The sequence below is a fragment of the Schistocerca americana genome, chromosome 2 (assembly GCF_021461395.2).
Source record: "Schistocerca americana isolate TAMUIC-IGC-003095 chromosome 2, iqSchAmer2.1, whole genome shotgun sequence".
Classification (NCBI taxonomy): Eukaryota; Metazoa; Arthropoda; class Insecta; order Orthoptera; family Acrididae; genus Schistocerca; species Schistocerca americana.
The window spans coordinates 983,880,174-983,894,248 of NC_060120.1; the positions used below are offsets into that span (position 1 = coordinate 983,880,174).

Below are 14,075 nucleotides of genomic sequence, written 5' to 3' on the forward strand. Positions count from 1 at the left end.
TAAGTGGATACTGTCTGAAAAATGTGTTGCAAATAAGATTAGTATTAAAGAAGTAATAATTTAAGATGTTACTCCTGATGGTGAGGTTTTTCTATATGAACACATTTTGTGGGAGTCTCAGTGATAAAATTTTTTGCAGAGGTTTCAAATTATGTGTTAAGTTTAATGGAAGTCGCCTACTGCTATCATTCTCAAATACTGGGTGAATGAACTCTAGGAAATTGGTTCTTGGGTTTGCATACTGGGCTGATTATGAGATGTACTTGATGAAAACATGGTTATGCGTAATGATGGTGCACAAATGTCTGAGAATTAACGATACTGTTCTATTGATGAACTTGAAGTGACAAAGGGCTTTCAGAAATTGTATTGTCCAACAATTTTCTGCAAAATGCTTTACATTGTTGAAAAGTTTCTTTATTGAGAGGCTGAATCACACTGTTAGTTCTGCATGGAATCCGAATTATATTAAACTTCTTTTCATCGTCCTTCTAAGATGGAGATGTTTTTATGTCCAGGCCAAGAGCCAGCAATTATTTTCTGCAACTGGTAAGAAAACATTTTGAATATAATATTGCAACTTATTCTCTCCCATTTTTCTGGATTTTGCCGTATCAGTTACAAGATTTTTGCAACTGAATGGTTGGTTTTTTATTTTTTTTTGGTCATAATTTGCCTGAGTTTCCTGAAGAAAGATATATATCGCTGTGGAAAGAGTAATCCACTGATACACACCTCGGGCACTGTTATATGCTAATGTGTCATAGTATTCACCAGCTGCAAAGTGACTCTGTCTTTCCTCATTTGAAATGATAATGTGCAATTTGCACACAGTTCTTGCTCAAAACCTGGCTGATTTTTAGGAGATAACATAAAGTATCATATCATGTCAGCTATGATTTTATCTATAGTATTGCTCGTTAATGATGTGTCCTCTATACATTTACTTGAGGCAACTTCATAATTTTGCAATTTCCATTTCTGGACAATTTCCTGAAGCTGATTAACTATATTTAAGAAGCCGGTATATTAGTATTGTTCATCTCATTTGCAGTTCAGAGGACCCTGTCTCACAGATCTCCCCTGGTAACAGTAAACTGACTGACATGAGCAGTTTAATATCTTTAGAATAGTTTTTCTTTCACCCTTCTGCAAGTTTCATTTTGGTGCATATTTCAAAGTTTTTGTAAATCTGTCTTCCATTTGTATAATTTGCATTCAAATTTTATGAAATGAAACCAGCTTTGTGCATTGCCTAACTATAAGGATTTTCTTCCTCGCCCGTTTAACCAAAACATTTACAGCCTTTCTTTCTGTCACTGAAAACTATTACTGTAATGTTTTCTTTGAGCTAGAAAGGCACTGTCTTTTTGTTTTGGACTTTAGTTAGCACAACAATCATTATTTGAACCACAGTTCAAAGATACGGTAGAGTATTTATAATGTTTCTTCTTTCCTGTTTCCTGAATTTCTAACGAAATGTCGACATCATTCAAATGAAAGTTCAGGAAATTAATTACTAAATAATACATATGTAGTTTTTCAGAAGAAGTGGGTAATTTAAGTTGTATATTACATTCCTCATATTTCATCAGTGCAAGGTTGAAAATGTTGACTGGATTCCACATTATTGTGAAACTCTGGAAGCTGCATGAACACTTATCCTATTAGCAAGCATATATGAAAAAAAAAAAACAAGGGAAATTAGTTCAGTTTTATTAATTCAGTTTTATCTCCATATTTAACACTTAGCTAATTATTGTGGATATTAAATGAGTTGCAAATTCAAAAATAGTAGACGTTGAAAGTTGTGTCAGAGAAATTATCAGCAGGAACTCAAATTCACCTTACAAATTATGAATGCATCATGTGGTGTTATCTTTTTACTGACTCACCATCAAACAAGACTATGCATCTGCCATATTGCATGTACACAGTGTGCTACAGCTATGGTAGGCGTGTACATTCCTCCAGCTGTCTGGCAAGCTGTGAATTTGTTGTTTTTCAATATAAAAAAAAAGAAAAATACTTGAATTGCAACTTAGCAGCTAAAATTTTGACAAAGTGTTGCTTTAGGTGTTTGCTTCCTGTGTACAAAATTTCAGGACTTGTTTTGACATGTCGGATTGGACTGTTCCTTTGTGCGGTAACCATAATATTCTCCCTGACAAACTGAGGTTTTATGGAATTTATGGTACAGGAAACCAGTGGATAATGGTGTATGTAACTAAAAGTAAACAGAATGTAATATTTAATACTTCAACCAGTGTAAGCAGGGGAAATTTTTCTGGCTGGGTCGAAATCTCTTATAGGGTTCCAGAAGCATCAAACTCAAATCCACTATTGTTTCTCATATTTGTTAATGACCTTTTGTCTAAAATACAAGAAGCATAATTATTCCATTTTAATATGACACTAGTTTGTAATCAATCCAAATACACATAGAGAACAGCAGAATTTGCAAATACTTTCTTAAAAGTATTATTGAGTGTTTTTCTGTGAATAATCTTACTATTTATTTAAAAAGATACAACATATTCAGTTCTGCACATCTGGAAGTACTCCACCAGTGATATGTATAACACATGGTGAGTAAATAATCACTAGGGTACAAACGTCCAGATTTTTAAGTGTTCCATATTAATGAGAATTTAAACTATCAAAACACATTTTGTAGCTCCTAAACAAACTTATTTCAGGCACATTTGCAGTTGGAATCATTCCAAATCATGGGTAGAGACAAATCAGTAAGTTGACATATTTTGAGTATTTTTATTCAGTAATGTCTTATGGAGTAATGTTCTGGGGCAACTCAGCTTTAAGAAATAAAGTGTTGATTACTTAGAAATTTGCTGTAAGACTAATATGTGGTGCTCACCCATGATCATCTTGCAGAACACTGTAAGGGCCTGGGCATCATGAGTACTGACTGATCCCACAATATATTTATTCACTTATGAAGTTTGTAGTGAATAATCCACTGCAGCTCAAGAGGAATGGTGGTTGTAGTAACACTGTTCACGTTTTCCGTCGCACTTCACTTAGCGTAGACCGGGACTGTGTCCTAGGCATGCCCGATGTCAACTGAATGGGCATGGCCCATGCTGCCTGAGTTGTTGTTGTTGTTGTTGTTGTTTTTGTTGTTGTTCCGCCGGCAGAGGTCGCGTCCGAATTCTCGCGTGCCCTCTGGTGGATGGGACTCTACTTGCGGCAACTACCGTCTGTGACGCGCCGTGCCAACGTGCGCCTCCCGCAATCTGTCTGATGGCTACTGCACTCCTCCTCCTTCGGGGGGTGAAGCCACTGTGATCCACTGCGTTGGAAGGTGGAGTGTTGGGCAGGAGCGATGACCTCCACGTCCATCGGAAGGCTAGAGTTGAGGGGATCTGCCAACCCTCGAGTCGGAACCTTCGAATACAGCTGGAAGTGACCCACACGAAGAGGCCCCCGTCGTCCCACCACCGGAGCCCGGGACAGAATGGGAGACAAGCCGTCGATTTCCTTTCCTGATCCACCTCGGGAGGGGCAAGACCCAGTTGCGGGGACGATGGGGAAGGGACGACCACAGGTGAACCAGCCTCCTGAGAAACCGAGCCTGCAAGGGGGGCCGGCTCTCGCTGGGGCATCTCTAACAATGGTGATGCCATTGCTGGAGCTACTGGAGGCTACCAAGGCTGAGAACCATCGCAGTGCGGCGGAGTCACAGTGGGGAGAGGCGGTAACGTCTTCTGAGAAACCAACACGGGTGCCGGCAATGGGGAAGCTGGTGCCTGAGTAGTCGGAGGGTGGGTGCCCAAACATGGATGTAGCTGATTTTGGTGATGACGTACCTCCCGGTTCCCCGCCCGCAAGGTATAGAGCCGGCGGCCATTTCGGCGCAGGACCGCCACCGGTATCCAACATGGATTATGACCAAACCCACGTGCCCAGACTGACATACCCAGTGGAAAGCCAGGTACTCCATTTTGCGAACACTGGCGAGGACCAGGCTGGAGGAGGTGCAGCAAAGTCCTAGGTTGGCGCCCGTGGAGGAGCTCTGCGGGGCTGTGTTCTTCCATTGGTGTGGTCCTGTATGCCGCCAGGAAAAACGTCAATGCCTCCTCTGCAGGAAATTCATGCACATAGTTTTTCATCTGCATCTTAAATGTGCGCACCATGTGCTCGGCTTCCCCATTCGATTGTGGATGAAAGGGGGGAGAGCAAACGTGCCAAATACCGAAGTGCCTACAAAACTCCTGGAAGATCTGTGAAATAAACTGAGGTCCATTGTCCGAGACCAGGGTGACTGGCAGACCTTCCACAGAAAAGATTTTTCCTAGTGCCTGGATTACAACTTCTGAAGTGGTTGAGGAGCAGCGAACCACATATGGGAATCGGGAATAAGCATCAATGACAATGAGCCAAAAGCCATTGAGAAACGGACCCGCAAAATCAATGTGAACACGCTCCCATGCTTGGGTTTCAGGTGGCCATGAAGAGGATGCTGCCCTGGGAATGAACTGGTGGTAATAGGCAATCTTGCCTAAAAAAGCTTGTAACTCCTTCAGCGAAGCGGGCCGAGGGAGGTCAATGATACCTTGGACCAAATTTTCTGGCGGCTGGACGCCATGCCGAGAGATGGTGTAGCCCACATACTCAATGGACGGCTGGAAGAAGTTTGACTTACGCAGGTTGCAACGCAAGCCCACGGACCTGAATTTGAGAAAGAGGGTGTGATGGTTGTGCAAGTGTTCCTTCATGCTGCGGCCGGTGATTGACATGCTCAAGATAACGCTGGAATATCGCCGGGACACTGGATATTCCGAAGGCCAACCGCTGGTATTGGTAAAGGCCAAACGGGGTGTTGACGACCACTAGCCATTTGGAGTCCTCATCAAGTGGTATCTGATGATAAGCGTCTGAAAGATCGATTTTCGAAAAATATTGGCCTCCCGCCACGGCGGAGAACAATTCATCAGCACGAGGCAAAGGCTAGGTGTCCACCACCAATAGGAAATTAATGGTGGCCTTGAAATCGCCACAAAGACGTAATTTTCCCGAGGGTTTCGTGACAATAATGAGGGGCGAAGCCCACTCACTAGAAAAAATGGGAAGAACGACCCCTAGAGCTGTCAGCCGGTCTAGCTCTTCTTTTACCTGAGGGCGGAGAGCCAAGGGGATCTGCCTCGCACGTAGAAAACGCGGGCAAGCCTGACGCCTTCAACGTTAAGTGAGCTTCAAAGTCCGAAACACGCCCCAGGCCCTCCTCAAAGATATCTGGAAAGTCTGAGATCAAAGATTCCAATGATTGATAGGGAATGTCTTCGGAGACCAACTGTATGGTGTCAGCGATAGAAAAACCGAAAGCTTGAAAGGCATCCAGGCCAAAAAGGTTAGCTTAGCTTGCATCACTGACAACAATAAAAGTAATAGGCCGAGTGACCGATTTGTAAGTCACGTCGGTAGTGAATTGACCCAGAAGGGGAATGAACTGTTTACCATAACTGCGTAGACGCCAGTAAACTGGCGCCAACGGGGGCAATCCAAGGTCAGAGTAAGTTTGTGCATTCAACAAAGAAACTGCCGCGCCCGTATCTACCTGCAGTTGTAATCGGCGTGACCGAACCGACACCTCGCTAAAGAGTTTGTGTGCCGATGCATCGGGAGCCTGGCCCGATGAAACTTCTTGAATGTCAACGTCCATGTCCTCTGTACCTGCTTCCTTTGATTCTTTTGAGGCTGAGTGGCAAACTTTAGCAATGTCTCTTTTTTATTACATTTGTGGCAAACGGCCCAACGCTGGGGGCACTCTGACCGATCGTGATGTATATAGCACGACGCACAGGACGGTAACAGGAGCCGGCGGCCGGAACTCTGTTTATGCAACGTGCAGGAGCGGTCGTAATGGCTGGATTGTACCGCTCGCACATCATCCACCCTGGACACAGTGGACGCGGCCGCACCACCCTGAACCACCGCGACGTCGCACCACGCTTCCAACTGTGAGAGACTTCATACGATTGAACAATGGACAGGACTTCCTCAAGGGAAGGGTCTTCTAACTGCAGGGCCTGTTGCCGGACCTCCCTATCAGGGGCCGAATGTACAATGACGTTGCATACCATAACGTGGGCATACGACTCTCGCGACTGCTCCATGACAAACTGACACTTGCGACTAAGACCGTGCAGGGTAGCGGCCCACGCCCGGTAAGACTGATGGGGTTGTTTCATGAATTGATAGAACTCGACCCTAGCCGCCACAACATGCATGCGGCGGCGATAATATGAAGACAGCAATGAAAGCAATGCTTCAAAAGACAAAAACGAGGGTTCCTTCAATGGCGCTAGCTGCCGCAAAACTTGATACAGCGAGGGAGATATCCAAGACAAGAAAAGAGCACGACATACCTCTGCATCGGCAACATGAAACACCTGGGAATGCGTCCCAATCCTCCGCCGTCTTGTCATACGGGGGAAAGGGAGGAGGGAATGGCGCTTGAGCAAACTGCGTGGAGAGCAACACCAGAAGCACTTGTTTCATGGTGGCCATGAGCTCCATCTGGTGCTCGACCAAAACCCGCACTAAATCCTCCATGCCGTGGATAAGCTGCGAAACCGGAACAACGACGCAACAGGCGAAAGAACGGCCCTACTCATTGCCAATTGTGTAGTAACAGTGTTCACGTTTTCCATCGCACTTCACTTAGCGTAGACTGGGACTGTGTCCTAGGCATGCCCGATGTGAACTGAATGGGCATGGCCCGTGCTGCCTGAGTTGTTGTTGTTGCTATTGTTCCACTGGCAGAGGTCGCGTCCGAATTCTCGCGTGCCCTCTGGTGGACGGGACTCTACTTGCGGCAACTACTGTCTGTGACACGCCGTGCCGATGTGCACCTCCTGCAATCTTTCTGATGGCTACTGCAGTGGTGTACATAGTTACAATCCCAGAAGAAAAAATGTCACTCATTACACCACGTCAATGTTGCCTTTAGCACAAAACGGGGGTGCACAATGCAGCCACCAAAATTTTTGATCACTTAGCAAAGGTTTAAAATGTCCAATAGACAGCAATCTTAAATTTAAATACAAACTGAAAAGGTTCCTTCTTGACAACTGCTCTTATCTCCACAGAAGAATTTATACTTTTGTATTGCATAAAAGGTGATGGGTGGGATTTATTGTCTCACAACAGTACTAAGAAAACTGTAGATAATCTGCTTGCAGCCATATATACATTTGGATGTATAACATGAATATAAGACAACTTGTTTCACATTTCTATGCTTAATCTTCTGTTGAGCCAGGTGTTTTTCACAACAAGATCAGTTGTGATGTAGGAGATTGATCATATCCCTATTTGCATGCTTGTTTATTAAATTTCATTAAGAAAACAAATAATAAGTGGAAAATAACTTTAACGAAAACCAAAATAACATAGGAGCACAACAAGAATAGAAATATAAATCATTCAGTGGATTTGTTATCAGTATTGGACTCTGCTGATATATGATACCTCACTTTTTCACATGCTTCTTTATGAAATTTCATAATTAAACTCATGTAAATGATAAGCCCTCAGCTGTTACCCGTTCACATCTCCAGAGTGACAGGTCATGTATTTATATTAACAAAAGTAATGGGCAGGACGAGGGGTGAAGGGAAAGGACTGGTGAGATTTAGGAAAAGTGGTATAGTTCAGAAAAGTGGCCCAGAACCTGCATCAGGGGAGACTGATCATTGGGTGCTGCACCAGACAAGTTTTGAACACCTGGAAGCTTAAAGGTGGAAGATAGGGTAATATACAAGACAGAGCTTTCTGCTAAAATATCAATCATGAGTTAATAGGCGTGAGAGACTAAGTGCATTGGATGTGACAGAGGTGGGAGGGGGAGCGAAAAAATAGACATGTCAGAAAATACAAGAAGTAAAAAACTAAAAGGAAGTGAAGAAAGGAATTGCTAGTGTAAAAAAATGCTGATACTAAAGAAATTACTATATATTAAGGCCAGGTGTGTTGCAACAACCAAGGACCTGCTGTAGTGCCAGATCCCACCTACAGAGATCTAAGAAACTGGTGTTCAAGGCAAGAATGCAGGTGGCACTGAGGTCATGACCGTCATATTGTAGGGTATGCTGTACAACAGGATATTATGTGTTGCCAGTATGCAAGCTCTGCCTTTGCCCATTCATCCTAACTGATAACTTGGTGATGTGGAAGGCTGAACAGTATTCACATAACAGATGTTATATGATGTGTCATTTCACAGGTGGCTCTCTCTTTGATAGTATATGTTTTGCCAGTCTCAGGACTGGTATAGGTGGTGGTAGAAAAGTGCATAGGGCAAGTGTTGCAGTGGGGTCAGTCACAGAGGTAGGAGCCATAGGGTAGGGACAAATTATGTATTTAGCTTTTCCTGTGTTTTCTTAGTAGTACTTTTAAATTTCATGCATGTTTTTCTGTTACAGATGTTTGATCTTGCATTTTGTAACTGCAAGTGTAAATTCAGTCCATAGCACAGTGGTAGTGCATTTCTTGTGGTTTAAAGACAAGAATCTGTTGGTTTACTAAGCCAGTCTGTCAGGCCCTCAGCTGTAGAGTGAAAAGTTTCATATTTAGCTTTTCCTGTCTTTTCCTATTAATATATTTCTTAAATTTCTTTTGTGTTTTCCTGTTTGACACATTTCATCTCATATTTTTAACTGTAAGTGTAAATTCAGCCAGTCTGTAGTGCAGTTTTCATTTTCTCTGAACAGCCAGCTACATAATCATTAAGGCATCAACATTCATTGGTGACATTTCAGGAGGGTAGGAAGTTACATAACTAGGTTTCCATGTGCTTTTACAGCTTACTACTTCAGTTAGTTACACTAGGATAGGTAGGAAGAGTGCATACTGTGTGCAGACATGGGAGGAGCTAGCTGAAGTTTGTGAACAGCTGAATGTGCTTTTGGCTATGGTCAGCCACGTTCAAGCTGCTGGATCAGGATGTAGCTGTAGCAGGAATTCTGGCATGTCATGTGGGACACCTCACGTGTTGCTTGTTTTGGCCAATGGAACTGCTGGCAAGGCAACTCCTAGAAACCCAATGTGGTGAATCAGCCCTTATGGCAGGGCGAAATGCAGGTGGTAACGCATCCATATTGCTTGAGGCAGGGGGCTAGTGTAGAGGCTGGCTGACTGGTATCACCTATTCACACACTGAGTGAACAGGAGGCTGTTCTTTCAGTAACGTCTGAGCTGACACACATGGGCAGGGGTCTTCTAGTTACTGGGAGCTCCAATGTTAGGTGTGCTATGGAGCCCCTTAGGAAGATAGCGCTCAGGGCTGGTAAGGAAGCTAATGTGCACTCAGTATGTCTATTGGGGGCCTCATACAAGATGTTGAGATGGCCTTGCCTGTGGCTGCCAACATGCAGGATGCAGTCATCCACAAGTTGTGGCTCAGATTGGCACCAACGATGCCTGTTGCTTGGGTTCTTAGGCCATCCTCAGTTCATACAGATGTTGGATGAAGGTAGTGAATGTTTCTGGCCTCGTGCACGAGATGCATTCATGTTCCTGGAGTTGATCGTGGTACTCTGGTTTGGAGCTGAGGGGAGGCTCTCAACCAAAAGGTTTTTCAACTCTGTGACAGTCTCGGCTGCAGATTTATGGACCTGCATTCTCATGTGATAAACTGGAGGACTCCCCTTGATAGGTCAGAGGTGCAGTACAAAAATGAAGCAGCTACTCAAGTAGCAGACTACTTAAGAAGTACACATATAGGTTTTTAAGGCTAGGCTATGGTTTGAGGTGCTTTGATGAACACATATCAGTTGATACACAGATAGCAAAATCAGATCCTATCCAGACGCTTTGATTGTCAGAATTTTGTCACTAAATTGTCAAAGTTTTTGTAACAAAGTTCCCAACGTTACTGCCTTCCAGAAAAGTTCTCACACTCAAATTATTCTTGGGACCAAAGTAGAAACTCTGATATATTTAGCAAGTCTTGGAATGTATATCAGAAAGACAGGTTAGATGCCATAGGAGGGAGCATTTCCATTGCAGTTGACAAAAATATTGCGTCTATTGAAGTCGAAATTGAATGTGACACTGAAGTTATCTGGTTGCATATAACAGGTCTAGGTGAAATGAAGTTAATTGTTGGATGTTTCTACCAGACACCTGATTCCACTATGGCGGTTCCAGAGTCATTCAAAGAAAAAAGCAGTGTGTAAATTCCCAGATCATACAGTACTAGCTGGAGGTGACTTAAATCTGCTTAGTGTAGGCTGCAACGTCTATGGATTTGCTGCATGGCGTACAGACAGACAGTTTTGGAAAATGCTTTTGAATATGTTTTCTGAAAACTGTTATGAGCGAGCGGCTACTTCAGTTGTTCACTTGCAGTGGAAATATCTTAGACATTGTAGCTACAAACAGTCTGGATCTTGTCAATTATGTCAGTAGAGAGGTGGGTATTAGTGATCAGGATGTCACCATAGCAAATATGATTATGAAAGCGAATAAATCAGTCAAGAAGGCAAGTGACAGTCTCTCTGCTACAAAGGGCAGCAAAGCAGTTGTCAGCATTTCACTTAGACAGTGAAGTGACATGGTCTGATTCCACTTTGTGGCAAAATGGAATTATGTTCAAATTTTAAATAGACTGTAGATCAGGATCTGAAAAAGTATGTGCCTACTAAGTGGATTAAGGATGGTAAAGGCCTTCCATGTTTCAGCAACGAGATTCAGAAAATGCTGAGGAAGCAAAGGCTGTTGCACTCTTGGTCAGAAAGATAACTCATAATTGACCTCAGGCAAAGGTTAGTGGAGATTTGTGCATCTGTGGAAAGAATTATGCATGAAGCATACTATACAACTACCACTGTCATACCTTAGAAATAGAGCTGACTGTGAACGTAAGAAAATTACGTTGCTCTGAAAAATTGCTAAGGAGGTCCAAGGCTTCCATCCAGCTACTCGTTGACCAGTCTGGTGTGACAGCAGAAGATAGTAATACAGAAGCCGAAGTTTTAAATTTCATTTTTAAGAAATCTGCCTTGCAGGAGGATCTTACAAACATACCGTCCTTCAAAAAATGCACAGTTCCCATATGAATGATATACATAGTAATATGTATCCCTGGCATAGAAAAACAACTGAAGGAGTTGAAAAACAAATAAGCAGCCACATCCAGATGGACCCCTAATTCAGTTTTGAAAAGAATATTCTGCAGCATTGGCCCCTTATTAGCTTGCATTTATAACAAATTTCTCGCCCATCACAAAGTCACAAGTGGGTAGAAAAAAGCACAGGTGACTCCTGTATATAAGAAGGGTAAAAGAATGGACATGCAAAATTACAGACTAATACCCTTAACATTGCTTTGTTGCAGAATTCTTGAACATATTATGATTCTGAATACAATATAGCTAACATCCAGGGAACAGTATGGTTTTAAAAATCATCATTTGTGTGAAATTCAACTTACCCTTTTCTCAGATAATATACTATGAACTATGGATGGAGGACAAGGGACAAAAAAATGGTTCAAATGGCTCTGAGCACTATGGGACTTAACATATGAGGTCATCAGTCCCCTAGAACTACTTAAACATAACTAACCTAAGGACATCACACACATCCATGCCCGAGGTACGATTCGAACCTGCGACAATAGCAGTCACGCAGTTCCAGACTGAAGCGTCTAGAACCGCTCAGCCACAACAGCCGGCGACAAGGGACAGATTCCATATTTCTGGTGTTCTGAAATTTTACATTGTACCCCACTGCAGGAACTGAATTCATATGAAAGTAAGTTAACAGAAATTTGAGTGGCTCAAAGATGTCTTAAGTAATAGACCCAGCATGTTGTCCTCAATGGAAAGTGTTCATCATAGACAAGTGTTATCTTCAGGAGTGCCCCAGAGACGTTTGATAGGACCCCATTATATTCTATATACATCACTGTTGTGGTAGACAGAATGGGCAATAATCTGCTGTTGTTTGCTGAAGATGCTTTCGTGTACAGGAACTGAAAGACTTGTAAATATAAAAAGATGCCAGGTCCAAATGGGACCAAAATTCAGTTTTGAAAAGGATACTCTACAGCATTGGCCCCTTATTAGCTTGGGTGACTGCAGGAGAACACAAGATGACTTAGACAAAATTTATAGTTGGTGTGATGATGGCGGGTAGCTCTAAATGTAGAAAAATGTAAATTAGTGTGGTTGAGTTGGAAAAACAAACCCATAGTTTTCAGATACCATGTTAGTAGTGCCCTGCTTGACACAGCCATATCATTTAAATATTGACTCACATATATTATGGAGGTGCTTCGGAAACAAAAGTGGGAATTTCTGGAGGGAAGACAATGTTCTTTTTGAGGAACAATGTTAAGAAAACTTAGACAACCAGCATTTCAAATTGACTGCAGAACAGTTCTGCTGCCACCAACATTCATTTTACATATGGACCACAAAGATAAGATACAATGAGAAATAATGACTTTTATGGCAGCATATGGTCAGTTATTTTTCCCTTGTTTTATTTGTGAGTGGAACAGTAAAGGAAATAAGAAGTAGTGGTACAAGGTTCCCTCTGCCACACACCATACTGTGTCTTGTGGAGTATGTATGTGAATGTAGTACCAGTAATTGAGTCTCTCATGTTGGTAACATAGCAGAATAAGAGTACAGCTCATGTCTTCAGGGTTTAAAGAAAGACATTGATTCAGTATCTCAGTTTATTTAGAAAACTGATAGTTACAACTGTGGGGAGCGGTTGTATTTCATTTCTCACTTACAAATCAGCCATTTACTGGTCTGTTATATCTATCTGCACACTCTAACTCAAAGGGGATTTTATTATGTTAGTGCTCAAATGGCATCTTTATTATTAACTTCCCTAGCCCTTCTCCACAGGTGTGAGGAGAAGCTTTCAGAAGAGAAGATCGAAAGAATTTGGTAATTATATGACTAGTGGATAGGAGCTGTGCAAACAGGCCTACAGGTTTCTCAAAACAACAAAGCCTGTTTTGAATGTGATATAGGTGACTTGCTGAAGTTACATAGCTGAAACAAGAAAAGTGTTCCAACTTTTTAATTAGATCACACAGGGTGACAAAATTTAAGATGTCATATAAAACTGCTGGCATGCATCACATATCTTCCCAAAAATTGTGGCAGTAAACATGTTGTGCAGAATTATAGGACTAATACTGCTTCAGAATGTTAATATGTAGACAAGGTCAAGGAGCCTATGCTTGCAATAAGATGTATGTTTTACAATTACCAAATTTAGTTTTATTCACATTTTATTATTGCAAAAATTCACCAGTTCAGTAGTTGATTAACTCGTATTTGTATAGTTAGATGTGTAATTTAAATAATAATTAAGTTAAATAATTCAACATTTCGTTTTTAATTGTCAGATCAAAGAAGAGTCCTTTCTTGAAGATCTCAGCAACCTTCTGAATTCTGGAGAAGTTCCAAATATATTTCCAACAGATGAAAAAGCAGATATTTGTGAAAAAATGCGAGTATTTGATCGTCAACGGGATAAATCTGTTCAGGTTGGTCATCATCATATCATCAAGAAAACATTTTTCAGTGTATTGTAGCCCCTTTAGCACATATGAATCGAAATTTGGTTAACAGTTATTTTGAAGATAATTGTGATCATCAAAGGTGAAGGAAATAATACGGTAAGTGACAGAAAAATCCTAGTCCCAGCTGAAAATTTGACCTGAGGTCTTTGGCTATGCAGTCAGACACTTACTGTACTGTGTTGCTAAGAAACTACATTTACATCAGAATCTATAATCAGTCTGTAAGTATGCAAGGATGTTCAGTTAATAGTGCAATGCCTGTGAAAAGCAGAGATCCAGGTTTGCGTCTCAACCTTACCATTGAGTTTTAACTTATCACAACAGCTCAAAACATAATTGGTACCAAGAGTTCAGTTGTGAAACTCAAAAGAGTTGTTATAAGTTAGGATAGACTGGTACTCACCACACACAAAGAGCCACTGACTTCTGATGAGGGTAGCATCTGAACTGCACCTCATTGCAGTCAGGACTTAATGCCTGGATACAACAGTGGTCACAT

At 41.9% G+C, this 14,075-nt stretch overlaps 1 protein-coding gene across 1 annotated transcript in view; it reads left to right on the forward strand.

Moving 5' to 3' along the window:
• Window positions 1–14,075, forward strand: part of LOC124596265 (dynein axonemal heavy chain 7) — a 1,038,560-nt gene that overhangs the window by 574,948 nt on the left and 449,537 nt on the right. The window contains 1 exon segment of the mRNA XM_047135340.1: window positions 13,400–13,540. Within this exon segment, the coding sequence (XP_046991296.1) occupies window positions 13,400–13,540 (141 nt within the window).